This window comes from Moschus berezovskii, chromosome 4 (genome assembly GCF_049115385.1).
Source record: "Moschus berezovskii isolate FMDL1 chromosome 4, NW_MosBer_1.0, whole genome shotgun sequence".
Classification (NCBI taxonomy): domain Eukaryota; kingdom Metazoa; phylum Chordata; class Mammalia; order Artiodactyla; family Moschidae; genus Moschus; species Moschus berezovskii.
Genome location: NC_142463.1, coordinates 76,165,248 through 76,188,950, shown reverse-complemented (window position 1 = coordinate 76,188,950; position 23,703 = coordinate 76,165,248). Strand labels below are relative to the sequence as shown.

Genomic DNA, 23,703 nt, shown 5'->3' with positions numbered 1-23,703 from the left:
CACCCACCAGTTTATTGTCTGTATCTATGAGTCTGTTTCTTTTTTGCTAGGTTTATTGCTTTTTATATTTAATGAATAATTAAAACCATATGGTGCTTCTCTTTCTCTGTTTGATTTATTTCATTTAGCATAGTACCTTCTAGGTGTAACCATCTCAACACAAACAGCAGAATTCATTCTTTTTTATTTCTGGGTAATATTCCATTCCCCTTCATGGATCACAGCCCTGCTGTGGCAAAGGGACTTGTATAACTCAATGAAGTTATGAGCAATGCTGTGCAGTGCCACCCAAGACAGATGGGTCATAGTGAAGAGTTCTGATCAATCGTGGTCAACTGGAGGAGGGAATGGCAAAGCACTCCAGTATTCCTGCCATGAAAACCCCATGGACAGTGTGAAAAGGCAAAAAGACATGACAACAGAAGATGAGCCCCTAGGACAGAAGGTGTCCAGTATGCTACTGGGAAAGAGCAAGGGCAATTACTAATAGCTCCGGAAAGAATGAAGTGACTGGGCCAAAGCAGGAATTACAGGCAGTTGTGGATGTGTCTCTTGGTGGAAATAAAGTCCAACACTATAAATAATAGTATTACATAGGAACCTGGAATGTTAAGTCCATGAATCAGGGTAAATTGGACATAGTCAAGCAGGAGATGGCAAGATTGAACATCAACATCTTAAAATCAGTGAATTAAAATGGACTGGATGGAGGAATTTAATTCAGATGACTGTTATATCTACTACTGTGGGCAATAATCCCTTGGAAGAAATAGAGTGGCCCTCATAATCAACAAAAGAGTCTAAAATGCAGTACTTGGGTGCAATCTCAAAAATAATGGAATGATCTTGGTTTTTTTCTAAGCCAAACTGTTCAATATCACAGTAAGCCTCTTGATGAGGATGAAAGGAGAGTGAAAAAGCTGGCTTGAAATTCAGCATTCAAAACACTAAGATCATGGCATCCAGTCCTATCACTGCATCACAAATAGATGGAGAAAAATTGGAAATAGTGACAGATTTTATTATATTGGGTTTCAAAATCACTGCAAACAGTGACTGCAGCCACAAAATTAACAGACAGTTGCCCTTTGAAATGAAAGCTATTACAGGCCTTTACAGTGTATTAAAAAGCAGAGACATCACTTTGCCAACAAAGCTCCATATAGTCATGGGTATATTTTTTCCATTATTCATGTATGGATGTGAGAGTTGGACCATAAACATGGCTGAGTGCCAAAGAATTGATGCTTTCAAATTGTGGTCCTGGATAAGACTCTTGAGAGTCCTTGGACAGCAAGGAGATCAAACCAGTCAATCCTAAAGGAAAGCAACCCTGAATATTCATTGGAAGGACTGATGCTGAAGCTCCAATCCTTTGGTCACCTGATGTGAAGAGCCAACTCATTGGAAAAAATACTGATTTGGGGAAAGACTGAAGGCAACAGGAGTAGGGGATGTCAGAGGATAAGATGGTTAGAGAGCATCAACGACTCGATGGACATGAATTTGAGCAAACTCTGGGAGATAGTGAAGAAGAGAGGAGCCTGGCATGCTGCAGTTCATGGGGTTGCAAAGATTCAGACACGACTTTACTGAACAGCAACATATTCCATTGTATATACATGCCATATCTTCTTTATCCATTTCTTCATCAGTGACTACATAGGCTGCTTCCATATCTTTGCTAATGTAAATAAAGCTGCAGAGAACATTGGGTGGGTGCATATAGCTTTCTGAATTGATGTTTTATTTTTCTTTAGTTAATATCCAAAAGTGAAATTTTTGGGTCATATGATAGTTCTGTTTTTAATTTGATGAGGAACTTACGTATTTTTTTCCCATTTTGGTTGTGCCATTCTACATTCCCATGAACAGTGCATGAGGGTTGCTTTTTCTCCACGTCTTCACTAACACTTGTCATTATTGTCTTTTTGATAACAGCCATTCTGACAGGTATGGGATGATATCTCATAGTGATTTTGAGTTTGACTTCCCTGATGTTTAGTGATCTTGACCATCTTTACATGTGTGTCTGTTGGCCATCCATACATCTTATGTGGAAACATGTCTATTCATGTCCTCAGCCTATTTCTTAAAAGTTTTTTAAAATATAGTTTTATTTATTTATTTTTGGCTGTGCTGAGTCTTAGTTGCTGTGGTGGCTTTTCTCTAGTTGTAGCAATTGGGACCTACTCTCTAGTTGCAGTGCCCAGACTGCTTATTCTGGTGACTTCTCTTGTTGCGGAGCATGAGCTCTAGGGCACACGGGCTTCAGAGGTTACAGCACCTGTGCTCAGTAGTTGTGGCTCCCAGGCTCTAGAGCGCAGGCTCAATAGTTGTGGTATATGGAATTAGTTTGCTCTGCAGCATGCAGGATCTTCCCAGACCAGAGATTGAACCACTGTCTCCTGAATTGGCAGGACAATTCTTTACGACTGAGCCACCAGCGTAGCCCCTTAAGTTGTTTTTTGTTACTGAGTTGTATGAGTTCTTTATACATTTTGTATATTAATCCTTTATTGGACATATTTTTACAAATATCTTCTCCCAATCAGTAGGCTGCCTTTTCATTTTGTTGATGGTTTCTTTCACTATGCAAAAGGTTTTTAGTTTTATGTAGTCCTATTTATTTTTTGCTTTAGTTGCCCTTCCCTGAGGAGACACCGTCACAAAAATATTGCTCATACCACTGTAAAAGAGCTTACTGCCTATACTTTCTTCTAGAAGTTTAATGGTTTCAGGTCTTATATTTAAGTCTTTAATCCAATTTGAGTTCATTTCTGTATATGGTGTAATAATATAGTAAGTCTAGTTTCAGTCTTTTGCGTGTAGTTGTCCAGTTTTCGCAACATCATTTATTGAAGGGACTACCTTTTCCCCATTGTATATTCTTGCCTTCTTTGTTGTAGACTAATTGACCAGATAAGTATAGGTTTATTTCTGGGCTCTCTATTCTTTTCCATTGATCCAATGGACTTTCTTTGAGTTTGTTGAGGTCCCTAGATCTGAAAATTGACATCTTTCTTTAATTATATTGTCTATGACATTATATATGGAAGTACTTCCATTTCCTGATTCTTCCAATTATCTTCTTGTGAACTTCAGTCAGATTTCTCATTTAATTTCCCGTGTTTCATTTCTGTTTACTTTCATCTCCTGTGTCTGTGCTACCTTTCAGGTAATTTTCCCAGATATATCGTCAAGTTGACGACTTCTCTTCAACCATATCTAGTCGCTTAATTACCCTAAACTATTGAGATTCTTTTTTTTCCCAATTATTACTTTTTATTTCTAAAAATTATTTTTATGATATTTAAAATTTTATGGTAAGCTTTGAATTTCTTATCCTTTGATTATACATTCAAGCCCCTCTTTTATTTTTCAAACATGTTAAATTTTAGATTCCATATCTGAAAATCTCAATATCTGTGTATTTGTTTTTTTTTTTTTTTTTTGGTAGATCTGACATTTTAGCATTTTCTTCCTACTGACTTTCACTTATGAGGCTTTTTGCCCTCATTTGATTAGTAGAATTCTATTGTGAACTCACATCCCTGAGGTAAAAATTTCTCCAGAGTGATGTTGACACTAGTTACCTGGAGAACTATGAGCAAGAACCACTTTTAAACCAAATTTTCCACCTGTGGTTTGGGGCCCACCCAAATTTGTATTCTTAGGAGAGATATTTTCTTTCTCATACAAAATTAGGACTCAAATGGACACATCCCATCATTGCCCTATAGTAATTCTTTAGCTCACAAAATGAGATGAGAGCATCACTTTTTGTTGGTCCTACCTATATGTGGAGGTTTCTTATCACCCAACTGCCTCACTTGGGCCCTGACTTTGCCAGCTTTCTCAGACGTTTCTAGGCCATTAGAACTCGGACTCTAGGCCCCCTGGGACTGGTAGACACCTTGAGGGCAAACATCACCCTACAACTGGTTTGGCTTGTGGATCCCTGCTTGGTTGTCATTTCTGATCTTTGAGAAACTTCCTTGTTTTGACACAGGGATGGTTGTGCATCTTTTGCTTTTGTTTTTTCGTACCGTGTCCAGTCTTTATAAATGTCCTGTGTTGTGAGGGTTTTCTCTCAGTATCTTGTTAATTATAATGCAAACGTGGAGAACTCCTGTCTGATTCTTTTGGATGCTCCCTTCCTTAAGTAATGGCCATTTCATTTACAGTGGCTTCTAGGGTAAGACCATAATATTTATACCAGTTTTATAAAAAGTAAAGCCTTTTTAATGTTTATCATTTTCAGTGAAAATTCTGCTCTAATATTTGAAGATGTTTAACAATTATTAGAACTGACTCATGCTTACACCTTTGCAGCTGCTGTTTTGGGCTCTAAAAGATTTCTTCAAAGCATATCACATGATCATCTTATGAGCAGGCCAGCAGAAATTTCTAAGTTAATTACAGTTTGGCAGAGTGTATCCAAAACCTCTTATCTGAACAGTGAACCCAATAATTTAATCAGTCTGTGTGTTGATTAATCACGTTCTAATCCATCTGATATCAGCACTGAAAAAGCTCTTCATCTGTTTCTTGTATAACTTACCTCTGTGAATGCACAGCTGCTGTGAGCTATTGGTATTACTAACTTGAATAGGAGACAAAACACAAAAGATTTTCAAAGCCTGCATGAAGAATTTTAGACTCTTTAAAACAGTCATTCATTCATGACTCTAAGCTGACCCAACTCTATGCAGTCTTCCTATACTCTCTTTTCCTGTTTCAGCCCCAGCTTCAGCTTGTGCACTAGTTAAGGCCAATTGCCTGAACTTTCACAATTTCTAGTTAGTCTCCAAAGTTGGTAAATTGATGAATGAATAAATATTTATCAGATACCACATATCAGGCATGTTCTCTATCGCTCCATATAATATCTTACAACATATCTGTGATATAGTGAAGCTATTTTGATAGATGAAAAATTCAAAGAGCAAACCAAATTATTTTTCAGTGTCCTGTTTGCAAAGTTATAAACTCCTTGAAAGGGGCAAGAAGAAAGACAAAAGGCTACACAAGTCTGGGACCTAGAATTTTATCTATCAAACATGGCTAAATTAAAAAAATGAATTGTCATGCTTGTGTAGTGTGAGAAACCAAATCCTCTAGATGTCTGACACTATGCAGGAGGTGAAAGACATTTGGCCCAGGTATGCCCTATAGAGGATATGAGTAAAATTCCTTCCTAGACATATACATTCAGAATATTTAGTTTCCATTCATCATTTCCCTTTTTAATCTTGCTCACCTGCTCAGTCGCTCAGTTTTGTCTGACTCTTTGTGATTCCATGGACTAAAGCCTGCCAGACTCCTCTGTCTATGGAATTTTCCAGGCAAGAATACTTGAGTAGGTTGCTATTTCCTACTCTGGGGGATCTTCCTGACCCAGGGATCGAAACCTCATCTCTTGTGCCTCCTGCATTGGCAGGTGAATTCTTTTAGCAGGTGGATACTTTCACGCCTTGCCACCCTTTTAAAAGCCTGATCAGGTTCCAGATTGTCTCCCTAATTATTCTGTTGCACAGTGCACTCTTGTTGTTTGTTTGTTTTTCTTCTGTTCCTTCCACTCTCTTACCCTCCTTACATAGAGTAGCCATTCAGTCAGTTCTGTCCAACCCAAGACTGAGATTAAATGCACTCTAGGCCATTTTGTGTTGGCAGTCTGCAGCACATATGTCATTGAAAATATAGAATTACCAGTGCGGTCCAAAACATGAGAGGGTTTCAAAGGTTCTTAGAATTTTGTACTTGCAACATTTGGGGCCACAGGAATAAGAAAAGGGTTATCATGATTGATTCAAGACTTTGGAAAGTTTAAGTTCACTAAATGATAATAAATTTGTCTTTTTCCTATTTAATGAGGCTTTATCAATGCCCATATTGTAACTACTTTCTACGGTGAACTTGTTGTAGTGTAAAAGACTTGTTTATTACTTGTTCATCTCTCAATTACTCCATGTTTGGTTACATGAGCATCTATGTGTAAGTAAGTAAGATAGACAGAGTGCCTGATGAACTGTGGATGGAGGTCCATGACACTGTACAGGAGACAGGGAGCAATACCATTCACAAGAAAAAGAAATGCAAAAAAGCAAAATGGCTGTTTGAGGAGGCCTTACAAATAGTTGTGAAAAAAAGAGAAGTGAAAAAAGCGAAGGAGAAAAGGAAAGATATACCCATTTGAATGCAGAGTTCCAAAGACTAGCAAGGAGAGATAAGAAAGCCTTCCTCAGTGATCAGTGCAAAGAGATAGAGGAAATAGAGGTAAACAATAAAGCAGTGCTAAGGGGAAGGTTCATAGCAATACAGGCACACCTCAAGAAACAAGAAAAAAGTCAACTAAATAACCTAACTCTACATCTAAAGAAACTAGAAAAGGAAGAAATAAAGAACCCCAGGGTTAGTAGAAGGAAAAAAATCATAAAAATAAGGGCAGAAATAAATGCAAAAGAAACAAAAGTGGCCATAGGAAAAATCAACAAAGCCAAAAGCTGGTTCTTTGAGAAGGTAAATAAAATTGACAAACCACTAGCCAGAGTCATCAAGAAACAGAGGGAGAAGAACCAAATCAATAAAATTAGAAATGAAAATGGAGAGATCACAACCGACAACACAGAAATACAAAGGATTATTAGAGAATACTATCAGCAATTATATGGCGATAAAATGAATAACTTGGAAGAAATGGACCAATTCCTAGAAAAGTACAACTTTCCAAAACTGAACCAGGAAGAAATAGAAAATCTTAATAGACCCATCACAAGCACGGAAATAGAGGCTGTAATCAGAAATCTTCCAGCAAACAAAAGCCCAGGTCCAGACGGCTTCACAGCTGAATTCTACCAAAAATTTAGAGAAGAGCTAACACCTATTCTACTCAAACTCTTCCAGAAAATTGCTGAGGAAGGGAAACTTCCAAACTCATTCTATGAGGCCGCCATCACCCTAATCCCAAAACCTGGTAAAGATCCCACAAAAAAAGAAAACTACAGGCCAATATCACTGATGAACATAGATGCAAAAATCCTTAACAAAATTCTAGCAATCAGAATCCAACAACACATTAAGAAGATCATACATCATGACCAAGTGGGCTTTATCCCAGGAATGCAAGGATTCTTCAATATCGGCAAATCAATCAACATAATACACCACATTAACAAACTGAAAAATAAAAATCATATGATTATCTCAATAGATGCAGAGAAAGCCTTCGACGAAATTCAACATCCATTTGTGAATCTTAATTAATTCTACTGTGCTATGTGTGTAAATCGCTTCAGTTATGTCCAACTCTTCGTGACTGTGTTTACTGTAGCCTGCCAGGCTCCTCTCTCAGTGGGATCCTACAGGCAAGAATACTGAAGTGGGTTGCCATGCCCTCATCCAGGGAATCTTCATGACCCAGGGATCAAATCTGAGTCTCTTATATCTCCTGCATTGGTATGTGGGTTCTTTACCACTAGCACCACCTGGGGAACCCTCTACCTTACTGGATAAATTTAACTATACAAACAAGGACTCTCAGACCCCAGTTAAACACATCAGAGTCTCTGCCACCATGGTTGGTGGACCTGAGTGTTTATCAGTTTGGGGGAGAGACTATACGTACAACTTACAACTTGAGACCTGTCACAGACTTGTGTTCTGTCATTAGAACTGAGATAGAGGAAGCCCTCTGTAAGAACAAAAAAGAATGAATAGATATACAAATTGAATCAAAGAAGAGACAGAGAGTCAATTCCTAACTGAATATCCTTTCTGGAATTATATGATATATTCCTTTTCTTTAAAGCACACATGCCACATCCCACTTTTAAAATATAAGTTGTTTAAGTCAATTTATATTTCTTGCAACTAAAGTCAGTCCTAATTATTATCATATACATAAACATTTAATCACTAATAATTTTATTACTCATATAACATAAATACAGCTAGGTTCTAGTCTCATTTCTAATGCTCTCTAGAACTGTGCAACAGTGGGCAAGTCACTTTAATTTCTCTAAGCCCAGATAGTAGCATTAACTGCATGGTGATAGAGTTGCGAAGATCAAATAAATGATCTATGTGAAATATCTGTGCTATAAAAATCTAAATTATTATTGTTTCTGCATTTTTAACACCACTGTTTCTCTAATAAATTGTTTTGTGATTTTAGGACAACATTGTTGATCTTGTTTACTGTGTTTAACCATGTAGATAGACAGATTTAAAGTTCCTGATGACAAATGGGTAAATGTCACTAATTCAGGTTTTTGAGTGCTATCTTTGTATAAGATACGAGGATGGAAAATTGATGTATTAAGAACAAATTCTCATCCTACCCATGTCACTCATCCAAAACAACAAAATGGAAATTATTCTGACCATTATAAAGTTTATTTCAAGGACTAATCAAATATTAATAAACTAAGTTCATGAAGAAAATAAAATGTTAGAGAATTTTTTCATAATAGTGGATTTGCACTGGAAACTGGGCCACTGTTGAATTTTATTTTACTTTTTGCTATTCCCAGGGTAGCAGTATGCCAGATTTATAATGATGGAATCATATTATGTAACAGGATATTTGTCATTAGATTTATCTATAAAGTGAGTCTATGCTTCATGGAAAATGTATAGTTAAATCTCACTTATATAGAAGGTGATATACTTTAAAGGATATTTTTTTCCTGTTGTGCATGACATTTTTGAAATTCTAACTATTACAACCATATAAAAGACTTTTTTGGATAAAAAACAACCAATTTACAGCAGAATCTTGGAAATTAAAAAAGAATAAATATACCTAAGATTTATGTTACAGGTTTCTAGGTAAACCAATAAAATTTTATCAATAGCTTATAACAATATTCACTATGCTAGCACAAAATTCATTAAGCAGATTTCTTATTCTACCATGTGTTTCTGCAGTTCAGGAATAAATCTTCTTTAAAATTACATATTATGAATACTTGTAGAAAGCCTCTGTTGCTCCTCCACCCCCTAATTTCTCCCCCAACTTACTCCAAAAAGTAACAGTGGTAATTGTTTTAAGTTATTCTCTGACTTATTTTTTATATTTCATCACAGAAACATGTTTTAGGTATCATAGTCTATATTTTTTTATATCTTTCTCTTTTCACTTAACATATTTTTAAAATTCATTTGTTGTAGTATGGTAGCTGCAGTTCACTCTGCAAATTTTGTTTTTCATTTTCATCTACCATTTTTGGACGCCAATTCTTCTCTTAGTTTTTACCAAATCATCTCTGAAAAATTTCCTTTTCCTTTTCATTGAGTCCATTGTGATTATCTTACTCCAACAGTAGCCATGGAAACAGCATATTTTTTTTAAACATAAGAGAGGTCAAGTAAATGATCTTAAACAAACAAATATCAGCCTGTTTACCATTTAAATCTCTTTACTAGTACTGAAAAATCACTGTCATCACTCTGAATATTAAAAGGTCACTAGCACTCCGTTTTATTATGGTAATTACAGTATCACATGAAGCAGAGATATCACCTAATGCTTTCTTATCAATAAATATCAATTTTAAAAAAATTGAATATTTCTAATGCGCCAAACACAAGAACTATGGTAATTCATCTTCTTTGTTACAGAGAATAAACTTTTATCTGTTCTATTTTTGAATAAATTGAAAAGAAATTAAGACACTCAGTTGTGTCCAACTCTTTGCGCCTCCATGGACTGACCATAGCCCACCAGGCTCCTTCATCCCTGAGATTCTCTGGGCAAGAGTACCGGAGTAGGTTGCCATTTCCTTCTCCAGGGGATCTTCCCAACCAAGGGATTGAACAGGGTCTCCCATGTTGTAGGCAGACGCTTTACTGACTGAGCCACCAGGGAAGTCATAAGTGCTTTGCTGGACCGGCCGTGTGGAGATACCCCACGTCCAAGGTCAGAGAAACCCCAGTAAGATGGTAGGCGCTGGAGCAGCTGTGAGGAGATACCCCACGTCCAAGGGCAAAGGAGAAGCCCCAGCAAGATGGTCGGAGGGGTGAATTCATGTTTAGAATCAAACCCCATTCCCGCCAGAGACGCTCAGAGGGCTCAAACAGACCTTGTGCGCACCAGGACCCAGGGACCCCACAGAGACTGACACAGAACTGTGTTTGAGCATCTCCTGTGGAGGTACAGGTCAGCAGTGGTCTGCCGCAGGGACAGGGGCTCTGGGTGTGGGTATGGCATAAGTCCTTCTGGAGGAGGTCGCCATTAACATCACCATAGAGCTCCCAGAACTTACAGAGGACTGGGGAAAAGACTCTTGGAGGGCATAAACAGAACCTGTGCACCAGGACCCAGGAGAATTTTGTGACCCCACAGGAGACTTGCCTGTTAGTGTTCAGGCATCTCCGGCAAACCGTGGGTCGATGGTGGCCTGCTGCAGGGTTGGGGCAAGAACTGTAGCAGTATATGCATGGGATCCTTTGAGGAATGTCACCATTATCTTCATTACCTCCACCATAGTTTGGCCCCAAGTCAATAGCAGGGAACACAGCTCCACCCATCAATAGAAAATTGGATTAAAGATTTACTGAGCATGGCCCTGCTCATCAAAAGAAGACCTAGTATCCCCCTCAGTCAGTCTATACCATCAGGAAGCATTCATAAGCCTCTTACCCTTCTCCATCAGAAGGCTGACAGACTGAAAGCCACAATCACAGAAAACCAACCAATATAATCACATGGACCACAACCTTGTCTAACTCATTGAAACTATGACTCATGCGTGTAGGGCCACCCAAGACAGATGGGTCATGGTGGAGAGTTCTGACAAAATGTGGTCCACTGGAGAAGGGAATGGCAAACCACTTCAGTATTCCTGCCTTGTGAACCCCATGAACAGTATGAAAAGGCAAAAAGATAGGACACTGAAAGATGAACTCCCCAGGTCGTTAGGTGCCAAATATGCTACTGGAGATCAGTGGAGAAATAACTCCAGAAAGCATGAAGAGATGGAGCCAAAGCAAAAACATCCAACAGTTGTGGATGTGACTGGTAATAAAATAGAAGCAAGGTCTGATGCTATAAAGAGCAATATTGCATAGGAACCTGGAATGTTAGGTCCATGAATCAAGGCAAATTGGAAGTGGGCAAAAGTAGATGGCAAGAGTGAACATAGACATTTTAGGAACCAGCAAACTAAAATGGACTGGAATGGGTGAATTTAACTCAGATGATCATTATATCTAAAATGTGGGCAAGAATCCATTAGAAGAAATGGGAGTAGCCATCGTAGCCAACAAAAGAGTACAAAATGCAGTACTTGGGTGCAAACTCAAAAACAGCAGAATGATCTCTGTTTGTTTCCAAGGCAAACCATTCAATATCATGGTAATCCAAGTCTATGCACCGACAAGTAATGCTGAAGAAGCTGAAGTTGAACGGTTCTATGAAGACCTATAAGACCTTTTAGAACTAACACCCAAATAAGATGTCCTCTTCACTATAGGGGACTGGAATGCAAAGGCAGGAAGTCAAGAGCTACCTGGAGTAACAGGCAAATTTGGCCTTGGAGTACAGAATGAAGCAGGGGAAAAGCCAATAAAGTTCTGCCAAGAGAACTCACTGGTCACAGCAAACACCCTCTTCCAACAACACAAGAGAAGACTCTACACATGGACATCACCAGAGGGTCAACAGCAAAATCAAACTGATTATATTCTTTGTAGCCAAAGATGGAGAAGCTCTATACAGTCAGCAAAAACAAGACCAGGAGCTGACTGAAGCTCATATCATGAACTCCTTATTGCCAAATTCAGACTTAAGTTGAAGAAAGTAGGGAAAACCACTAGACCATTCAGGTGTGACCTAAATCAAATACAGTGGAAGTGAGAAATAGATTTAAGGGACTAGATCTGATAGATAGAGTGCCTGATGAACTCTGGACAGAGGTTCATGACATTGTACAGGAGATAGGGAGCAAGATCATCCCCAAGAAAAAGAAATGCAAAAAAGCAAAATGGCTGTCTGAGGAGGCCTTACAAATACCTATAAGAAGAAGAGAAGCCAAAAGCAAAGGGGAAAAGGAAAGATATACCCATTTGAATGCAGAGTTCCAAAGACTAACAAGGAGAGATAAGAAAGCCTTCCTCGGTGATCAGTGCAAAGAAATAGAGGAAAACAATAAAATGGGAAAGACTAATGATCTCTTCAAGAAAATTAGAGATACCAAGGGAGCATTTCATGCAAAGATAGGCTCAATAAAGGACAGAAATGGTATGGACCTAACAGAAGCAGAAGAGATTAAGAAGAGGTGGCAAGAATACACAGAAGAACTGTACAAAAAAGATCTTTATGATTCAGATAATCACTATGGTGTGATCACTCACCTATAGCCAGACATCCTGGAATGTGAAGTCAAGTGGGCCATAGGAAGCATCGCCATGAACAAAGCTAGTGGAGGTGATGGAATTCCAGTTGAACAATTTCATATCCTGAAAGATGATGCTGTGAAAGTGCTGCACTCAATGTGCCAGCAAATGTGGAAAACTCAGCAGTGGCCACAGGACTGAAAAGGTCCATTTTCATTCCAATCCCTAAGAAAGGCAATGCCAAAGAATGCTCAGACTACTGCACAATTGCACTCATCTCACACACTAGCAAAGTAATGCTCAAAATTCTCCATGCCAGGCTTCAACTGTATGGGAACCGTGAACTTCCAGATGTTCAAACTGGATTTAGAAAAGGCAGAGGGACCCGTGATGAAATTGCCAACATCTGCTGGATCATTGCCAAAGCAAGCCAGAAAAATATCTATTTCTGCTTTATTGACTATGCCAAAGCCTTTGACTGTGTGGATCAAAATAAACGGTGGAAAATTCTGAAAGAGATGGGAATACCAGGACACCTGACCTGCCTCTTGAGAAATCTGTATGCAGGTCAGGAAGCAACAGTTAGGACTGGACACAGAACAACAGACTGGTTCCAAATAGGAAAAGGAGTACATCAAGGCTGTGTATTGTCACCCTGCTTATTTAATTTATATGCAGAGTACATCATGAGAAACACTGGGCTGGATAAAGCACAAGCTGGAATCAAGATTTCTGGGAAAAATATCAATAACCTCAGATATGCAGATGGTAGCACCCTAATGGCAGAAAGTGAAGAAGAACTAAAGAGCCTCTTTATGAAAGTGAAAGAGGAGAGTGAAAAAGTTGGCTGAAAGCTCAACATTCAGAAAACAAAGATCATGGTATCTGGACCCCTCACTTCATGGCAAATAGATGGAGAAACAGTGGAAACAGTGGCAGACTTCATTTTGGGGGGCTCTAGAATCACTGAAGATGGTGACTACAGCCATGAATTTAAAAGATGCTTGCTCCTTGGAAGGAAAGTTATGACCAACCTAGATAGTATATTAAAAAGCAGAGACATTCCTTTGCCAACAATGGTCCATCTACTTAAGGCTATGGTTTTTCCAGTGGTCATGTATGGATGTGAGAGTTGGACTGTTAAGAAAGCTGAGCACTGAAGAATTGATGCTTTTGAACTGTGATGTTGGAGAAGACTCTTGAGAGTCCCTTGGACTGCAAGGAGATCCAACCAGTCCATTCTAAGGGAGATCAGTGCTGGATGTTCACTGGAAGGACTGATGTTGAAGCTGAAACTCCAATACTTTGGCCACCTGATGCGAAGAGCTGACTCATTGGAAAATACCCTGATACTGGGAAATATTGAAGGCAAGAGGAGAAGGGGACGACAGAGGATGAGATGGTTGGATGGCATCACCGACTCGATGGACATGAGTTTGAGTAATCTGCGGGAGTTGGTGATGGACAGTGAGGTCTGGCGTGCTGCAGTCCATGGCGTTGCAAAGAGTTGGGCACGAGTAAGGGACTGAACTGAACTGAACTGGTATTTGAATATGTTTATTTTGTTTTGTTAACTCCCTTGCAATGCTAATATGATTTAGCTATTAAATATTAAAGCCAAATATTATTTTATTAAATAATACATTCTAGTATTCCAAGGTCAAATACTTTAGTAAGTTATTGCCCAATTATTGAAGCTCTAACTCTGATCTGATAACTAAGGATTATTGATTGTATCCAAGTTTTCATTCTTCTTTCGTTTAATTCAAAAAGTCTGAATCTCCAGTCATTGGAGAAGATTTTTGACAAAGCAGTGGCAAATATGAATGTTTTTGGAAACAAAATCTAAAATAAAGTTTATGTTAATGAAATATCATTGGTGTCCATATTGGAATTTTGGCTCCTTAGATGTAGTTGAAATATTCATATGCTGAAAATTTAAATTGCTGTGATGGTAACAATTGACTCATGGATAGTTGACGAGTTCTACACAATAGGTGGCTGTAATTTGGGCAGTTATTAAGGATCTTCTGTGCTTGAGTTAAGGAAAGAAAACTGATCCATTTAGAGGAGAACTATTGTTGTTCAGTCACTAAGTCATACTTGTGTGTGTGCTAACTTGCTTCAGTCATGTCTGACTCTTTGCGACCCTATGGACTGTGGCCAGCTGGGCTCCTCTGTCCATAGCATTCTCCAGGCAAGAATATTGGAGTGAATTGCCATTCCCTTCTCCAGGGAAATTTCCCAACCCTAGCATTGAACCCATGTCTGTTATATCTCCTGCACTGGCAGGCCAGTTCTTTACTACTAGCGCCACCTGGGAAAGCTGCTAAGTCATAAATCAACATAAAAGAATAAACAATACGTGTCACTTTTCACTTTCATGCATTGGAGAAGGAAATGGCAACCCACTCCAGTGGGCTTCCGTCTATGGGGTCGCACAGAGTCGGACACGACTGAAGTGACTTAGCAGCAGCAGCAGCAGCAGTCATAAAGTAGACAAAATTTCCCTTTGATTTGCCTTGTACTTCCTGTTGATTCTTGGTTAAGGAAATCATTGATAATCCTCAAATGGTATATTACAGTTTAACATCGGTTTATAGAAGAGGAAAATGAAACAACTCCAACATTAACAATAAATTCAACCCATAGTACACAAAATCTCTAATGGAAGAATTTGAGGTTTTAAGGTATCACTGAGGCAGGATGTTTGCAGAAAGAATCATTTGCTTAACTGTCCTTCAATTAAATGTCACAGCTTATTGACCCTTTTGGCTGTTTTGAGTTCCTGGCCAAATTGTCATTCGAAAGCATCCTGTAAAATAGCATATGGCTTAAAATCTCTGGACTGTTGAGGTTTTCCTTTCTCAATACAGCTGTTATTCTTCTATTCATGTCTTTTTATTTTATTATTTAAACAAATCTCTGCACAGTCTGTGAAGATGTGAGCATAGCCTAGGCACAAATAAATACAAGAGGCAACTATAGTTAGTTTAGGTCTTGATAGGAAGAAATCATCTTCTATCAGGACCTTACCCGAAGAAATTTCCTAGGAATTCTTATCCACTGGAAAAGCATAAGAGTTAATTTATATATGAATGAGGTTATTCTATTTGGATCTTAGAGATCTGATAAATCCAGCAATTTAGGGTCAATGGTCACGAAGGTCTTGGAAGTTACAGGGTGTTCAAGTTCAATTATGCTTTGTGTCACTGAAGCTCGGCAGTAGGCTAGGATGGGGAGAAGTGGAGTATTAAGCAAGCTACATCACTGCCTGTAGGTATCAGGATGTAGCCATAGTGTCGGGTAGGGGACTGTTTTCAGAGAAAGTGTCTCTGAGGGATCAGGGTAAGCAAGTAAATGGACTAGTGCGTGTGTGTGCAGGCTAAGTCACTTCAGTAGTGTCTGACTCTGGGATACTGTGGACTGTAGCATGCCAGGCTCTTCTGTCTATGGGATTCTCCAGGCAAGAATATTAGAGTAGATTGCCATTCCCTCCTCCAGGGAGTCTTCCTATTTAAGCCACAAATGAATGAGTTTCTGAATGTAAGTACAAGCCCATTTGTTCACCAACAGAATAAGGCCAACAATAAATACCTTATAGTTTCCATGCCTCAGGACAAGACCTATTCTAGTGCCTAGGGTTTTAGTCTAGGTTCCTTCTTAAAACATTTGAAACAACAAGGATCTACTGCATAGCAACTATCTTGTAATAACCTATAATGGAAAAAAATCTGAAAAAAATACACACACTGTGCATGCATGCTCAGTTGTGTCCAACTCTTTACAACCCCATGGACCATGCCAGGCTGTTGTCCACAGAATTTTCCAAGCAATAATACTGGAGTAGGTTGCCTTTTCCTACTTGAGGGGACTCTTCACGACCCAGGGAGAAAACCCATGTTTCCTATGACTTCTGCATTGGCAGGAGGATTCTTTACCATTGCACCACCTGGGAAGGTCGCACACACACACACACACATGAAAGAATCATTATGCTCTACACATAGAGCTAACACAGCCTTATAAATCAGCTATACTTCAATTGAAAAAAATTATTTGAACACATTAAAAGCTAGGCTAGAAGCTGGTTATGTAATAGTAAACAGGATACAGTTCCTTCCTTTCAAAATTTACACTCTACTGGAATGTACTGACAAGAATATAGACAATAAAAATATAGAGTATTAAGAGTACCAATTGGGAAAGTTATGTACTGTGAATATGGTGTGAATAAGATCAGGTTAAGACCTGATGGTATTGGAGAGATCAGAAAGGATTCCTAAATAGACTGAAGTCTAAGCTAGGTCCTAAAGAATGGGCAGAAGCAGCGAATCTAACGCATGAGTTAGTTTTGTTGAATAAGCAGAAAGTGCCACTTCCAGATGCAGGGGTTCAGAATTAACCTCCTCAAAATGTGTCACTTTTGCATGAAGGTTATTTTGAGCTAAAAGAAGTCAAGATGCTGCAGCTTCAAGAGAAACCATTGCCCTCCCTTAACTACATAGAAGAATTCACATTGGGAATTTTTCCCAGAAAGGAGTTACTTACCTAAAATGACCCCATCTATACAACAAGGCAAGAATCTACTTACTAAATATTTACTCTTCTTATTGACCTATAATGACCCTTCTGTTCTTGGAAGCCGCGTACCCCCATTCCTTTCCTTAAGTCTGAATGGCATGTACATTTCATTTAACTTTTCTGTCTCTGAACCTGTCATGTATGTGGCGACTCTGACACTCTCACATATGTGGAATTCCTGCACATATGAAGTAAATTTCATTTTCTCCTTTTAGTCTATCTCATGTCAGTTTAATTCTTAGACTAGTCTGAAAAATCTATAAGCATAGAGGAAAGTTTTTTCCTCCTTAACACAGACCAATAAATTATAAGACAGTCATGTGGCCTTACATTTGTGGAAATACCCAGTGCTAAGGCACATGACTTGATGAACTGAATATGAACTCTTGTCCTGAATATATTTGCCTTCTTGGTCAAATTCTCCTGTGATGAGCACAGCCTGTGACCTAGATTGGCCTTATCAAGGTGACAAAAAATTAAAGTAGAGGAGATAGCAGAGGAAAGGAGGAGCTCAAACCTTGAAATTATGTCTCTTGAAAATTGAAATATGAGAGAAAATCAGGCTGATTTGAATGAAACAATCTAGAATTGTCCTCTCATACCATGACAGCTTGAGAGTCCCTACCTGGATGAGCTGCACAGAAGCTACCTGCAGAGATACACTCCACACATTTAAGCATTTGCCAAGAAAGAAATTGGACTCACTAGGCATGAGCTTCCTGGAGTGACTCTACATGTCATTTTACCCGTTAAGATTGTGTAACATGGTTTCACAATAGCAAATCGAAGTAAGGCTGGTGACGTTCCTTCAGTTACAATAGAAGTGAAATAGCTTAATTAGTAAAACATTAACTGGCACAATTCCTATAAGTAAAAACGTACATATTTAAGGCGGCTTATTGTAACATTTATACCATTTATTTTATAATATACTAATTCGAATGTAAAAGTGAATGTAAATTGCCAGAAATTAACATGCAATGTGTAGAAAAGTCCTTTTATCCTCTGCAACTGTAGCATTTGGCAGATTCAGGAATAAATAATCTTTTGTGGCAAGGGTATGCCTTATCAAACATATGCAGATCAGCACTAATTAATGCTAATTAAGGTTTCCTGTCTATCTAGTTGGAAAAACGTCCAAATGTTATGAAATCCAGTTAGTATGCCTATTACGCTAATTGTTTTATATGGGGTGGTTCTTAATTAAAATATGTAAATTGACCTTAATTGCTATATACTAATGGGGGTTCATGTTATCTCACTAAAAGTGACAAGATGGTGAGGAGGGGTACTTAAATGACTAATTCTGATAAATCCTTAACTAAATGACCTTTACTCAAAATTAATTTTAATTGGAAGTTGGCTAAAGAAACATTTTTCTTCTTTGTTTCATTTTAGTTTTTAGTAATGTAAGAATGTTCCTTTTCTTTGTTAATACAGCTTTAGAAGCAGTTATGGATTGTTAATTACACTTAACAAGCAAGTTAATTTGACTGTTTACTGTTTATAGTTATCAGGAAATTATTGATATCCTCATTTCAGTTTTGGGAAAAATTAGTTCTTATTGAATGTAAATTATAGTTAGAATCATATAGGTAAGTCAACCTAGTTTGTTCGAACGTGTTTTAAAGTTTGATGAATCAGTGGTGCTAATATATACTCTAGCTGATTTATATTGAAATTACTTTTTAGAAAAAAAAATTTTCTTTGCAAACATTAACTCTTATTTGAGTTAAAATCTCACTGATGATACTTAGATTAAATAGACTGAAATAATATTTTGACATTTTACTTGATGTGTTTTTATTATTTAATTGCAAACAAATTAAAATGTATATGCCACAAACCAGTGTAAATGAATTTATGTATTTTTCCACCATCCTAACCTTACAATTTTAGGAAGTAATTTAAATAAAGCTAACAAATATTATATTTTACTTTTTCATTAAGTAGTTTATGTTCAGCTGTAATTTAAAATATATTAAAAATGTGAGACAGGACTTGGTAGAATGCTGTCATATGGAAATGAGCATAGAATGAAGATAACAGTTTTTCTTTGTACAAAGGAGACCCAATATCTTTACTCTTTCAACAGGATATAGTGACAAATGTTTCACCCAGAATCATCCGGGGGACCACCTCTGGCCCCATGTATGGCCCTGGACAAAGCTCTTTCCTGAATATTGAGCTCATCAGTGAAAAAACGGCTGCATATTGGTGTCAAAGTGTCACTGAACTAAAAGCCGACTTTCCAGACAATGTAAGTGTGATTTAACGCCTAAAACAAAAGAATTGGCATAAGTTGGTGAATGTTTATTTAAACATCCAATTCATAGGCTTATAAATATTAATGTGTATAATATATTTTATTAAAGAATCTGCCAGTTGCTTTGCTGATGCATAGAAAGATAAAAAAGAAAGAAATGCTAAAGAACTCATAAAAATCCACACAATGTAAGGCTTTGTTATAAATGGGTGCCATGTAGATGGAAGAAGTATCTATATAAGCAGGAGGAAGAGAAATGAAATACTCATTTTATTGAGTTGGTTTTCACTGTATGTGGCTAGTATTTATGAAGGTGATGACCTTAGGAAGAAATTGCAGACTGTAAATCATTTTAAATATAAAGCTGAAGCAGATGCAGAATTTCTTATGTAGTTTATATTTTTCAGTGGGAAATAACTTACCAAATATTTTAACACATTTATTCTGAATGAGCAAACTAGTTTTTATAAAACATTTTTTTCCTTCTAAAGTACTATATACAAATATTACAGTAAAATCAGGCTTACAGATAGTATTTAGTTTCTTTGTGGATTTTTATATATTGCCTGTGTTTTTTTTTAGTCCACAGTATTTTTCTCTTCAGTATTGGTTAGGGTTGCCCTTAATGTCATTCATTCAATCTCCTCCTTGTCCCCTAGTGCCTTTCACTGCGCACACACATGCACCCCCCCAACACACATTTCTCTCTCTTTCTCTCTGTCTCTCAATGAGCTGGCAGTGAATTGATGTTGAGGTTTGGGGCAATGTTTGCATTGTAGAAAAGATTTTTATGTGATGATCTTTTAGAGATAACTGAAAGCACTTCAAATATTCTAATAATAATAATAAATAATTTAAAATCCAATGAAATATGTGGATGTTTGCCCACAAACTGATAAATCAGAAAATTTTACAAAGGGACTTCAGCTATCACACATTTGCCTATCTCATCAGGTTTATTTTTCTGTTTTAGAAAGCTCTAATTGTTTCCAAATTCTCTCTTATCTTAAAACAAAGTATAATCACATAGGATACAATTTACCTTCCTCAGTTCAGCCCTTCAGATGTGAAAGAAACTATATAAAGGCCATCTGAAATCGATAGCTTCTGCTTATTAGGAATTTTTCACTTTTGGAGGTTGATGTTGCAATGATCAGTTCGAGCATTATATAATCAACTCTAGTAACAATTTTGTTGAACTATTCATATTTTAAAGAATCCACATGTTTTGGGAAACTTTTCTCATAATGCTAAGGACAAAAGTGGTCAACCATAAACATAATTATTAATATATTTTCAAACATAGTCTACAGTTTTATGAAATAAAATAATAATGGTAATAAGTAAGTGTGTGTGCATGCTTAATTGGTTCAGTCATGTTTGACTTTTTGTGACCCTATGACCCTATGTAAGAATGAGCACTTATATTCACTCTGTACTAGATATGGTTATAAATGCTTTATGTATTTTAATACTCATTTAATTTTCTAATAGCTTTATAAGATAGGTAGTACTATTTCCCCCATTTCACAGGTGAGAAAACTGAGGCATGTGGCATTAGGTAGCATGCCTAAGGCTCACAGCTGTTATATGGTGATGCCAAAATTTGAACTTGAAATTTTATTTTAGCTTCCATGCCCTTTCTAGCAATAGTGTTCAGTAGTATACCTGCTTATATTGCAATATCATTTCAGGTCCTCTTAAAAGCTCAGTATTACTTATTTAATGCAAAATAAGAATAGTATGAAATATTCCTTCAATAGTATTTAGATGAGCCAATGTATTTGGGAAAAAAAACAACAACAACCCTTTTTATGGACAATAACTCCTATTAATAACTTGTCTTAAAGCTCACCTGATACTTTCTACCCTCTCTTGAGCAGGAATAAGATGTTATAATAATGGCCTCTAAGAAATGACAGTAAGTAGACAAGAAAGTCAAGACAAAATCCTTGCTTTGTGATTCTACAGTCAAGTAGAAAGACTTGAACACATTTAAATGTTCTTTTCAATTTCCCTGGAAACAATTTTCTTCTCCTATAATGCTTCTTCTTCTGAGAAAACAATACATGCTTTTCTTGTTTCTAATTATTTCACCATTTAGATTTCACTCATTATTCTTTTTCTGTATTCTTAGAACTAATTTCTAACATTTTTACTCCCCATATTAAAGTTAACATTTTAAATACAATTAAAATGGCATTCCCATTTGAACCCATAGAAATAATATGTGTGCACCTAGATATTGCCATGCTGAGAGTAGAATATCCCCCACTGTTTTAGAATTACTCTGATGCCAAACCCAATGAGCTGAATGAAAGAAGGTGACCCTTCATTTTCCAAGTTTAATTATCACTCTCACTGGAGTTTTCCCACATCATTCTCAAGTGTGTGGCTGCCACCTTTAATGACAGGGATTGGATAATTCAACCCCTTGTGGCAGCTTTTAATCAAGGGCTAACTTTTTTGAAAAACAAATTGTGTAGGGGGGCTTATAGGTCAGCTAACACCCATAACCAGTATCTCTTTCCAGAGACAATAGGCACCAGTTGACCATGGACTAGAGGAGATAGCTGGAAGAACATCTTGAATATAAAGATGAAATATCTTGTAAGGGAGCTTGTTTCTTAACTGTCACAGAATTATACCAAAGCCTACACTTATATGGGCTTCCCTGGAGGCATAGTGGTAAAGAATCCACCTGTCAATGAATGAAACAGAAGAGACATGGGTTTGATTCCTATGTTGGAAAGATCCCCTGTAGTAGAAAATGGCAACCCACTCTAGTATTCATTCCTGCAAAATTCCATGGACAGGGAGCCTGGTGGGCTATAGTCCAGAGGTCACAAAGAGGCAGACACAGCTGAGTGAATGAGCACCCACACCGACATACACACCCACCCACCCCCCCCACACACACACTAGATTTCTCTTGGCTTTCAAGGTTTCTTTTTATTTTTCTGCGAGTTAAATTTGGCACACTGATAGTTGTATCAATCAATCTATTACTCAGTTCAGTTCAGTCGCTCAGTCGTGTCAGACTCTCTGCGACCCCATGAATCACAGCACACCAGGCCTCCCTGTCCATCACCAACTCCCGGAGTTCACTCAAACTAACCTGCATCAAGTTGGTGATGCCATCCAGCCATCTCATTCTCTGTCGTCCCCTTCTCCTCCTGCACCCAATACCTCCCAGCATCAGAGTATTTTCCAGTGAGTCAACTCATCACATGAGGTGGCCAAAGTATTGCAGTTTCAGCTTTAGCATCAGTCCTTCCAATGAACACCCAGGATTGATCTCCTTAGAATGGACTGGTTGGATCTCCTTGCAGTCCAAGGGACTCTCAAGAGTCTTCTCCAGCACCACAGTTCAAAAGCATCAATTCTTTGGTGATCAGCTTTCTTCACAGTCCAACTCTCACAACCATACATGACCACGGGAAAAACCATAGCCTTGACTAGATGGACCTTTGTTGGCAAAGTAATGTCTCTGCTTTTTAATATGTTATCTAGGTTGGTCATAACTTTCCTTACAAGGAGTAAGCGTATTTTAATTTCATGGCTGCAGTCAGCATCCACAGTGATTTTGGAGCCCAAAAAAATAAAGTCTGACACTGTTTCCACTCTTTCCCCATCTATTTCCCATGAGTTGATGGGACCAGATGCCATGATCTTTGTTTTCTGAGTGTTGAGCTTCAAGCCAACCTTTTCACTCTCCTCTTTCACTTTCATCAAGAGGCTCTTTAGTTCCTCTTCACTTTCTGCCATAAGGGTGGTGTCATCTGCATATCTGAGGTTATTGATATTTCTCCCGGCAATCTTGATTCCAGCTTGTGCTTCTTCCAGGCCACCAGCGTTCCTCATGATGTAATCTGCATATAAGTTAAATAAGTAGGGTGACAATATACACCCTTGATGTACTCCTTTTCCTATTTGGAACCAGTCTGTTTGTTCCATGTACAGTTCTAACTGTTGCTTCCTGACCTGCATACAGGTTTCTCAAGAGGCAGGTCAGGTGGTCCAGTATTCCCATCTCTTGAAGAATTTTCCACAGTTTATTGTGATCCACACAGTCAAAGGCTTTGGCATAGTCAATGAAGCAGAAATAGATGTTTTTCTGGAACTCTTGCTTTTTCGATGATCCAGCGGATGTTGGCAATTTGATCTCTGGTGCCTCTGCCTTTTCTAAAACCATTCTGAACATCTGGAAGTTCACAGTTCACGTATTGCTGAAGCCTAGCTTGGAGAATTTTGAGCATGACTTTACTAGCGTGTGAGATGAGTACAATTGTGCGGTAGTTTGAGCATTTTTTGGTATTGCCTTTCTTTGGGATAGGAATGAAGACTGACCTTTTCCAGTCCTTTGGCCACTGCTGAGTTTTCCAAATTTACTGCCATATTGAGTGCCCCACTTTCACAGCATCATCTTTCAGGATTTGAAATAGCTCCACTGGAATTCCATCACCTCCACTAGCTTTGTTCGTATTGATGCTTCCTAAGACCCACTTGACTTC

General features: G+C 37.9%; 1 protein-coding gene across 1 annotated transcript in view; it reads left to right on the top strand.

Annotated features, from left to right (window-relative positions):
• DPYD (dihydropyrimidine dehydrogenase) overlaps positions 1-23,703 on the top strand; it is a 955,731-nt gene that overhangs the window by 524,122 nt on the left and 407,906 nt on the right. The window contains exon 14 of the mRNA XM_055402118.2: positions 19,019-19,183. Within this exon, the coding sequence (XP_055258093.2) occupies positions 19,019-19,183 (165 nt within the window). The remainder of the gene's footprint in view (positions 1-19,018; positions 19,184-23,703) is intronic.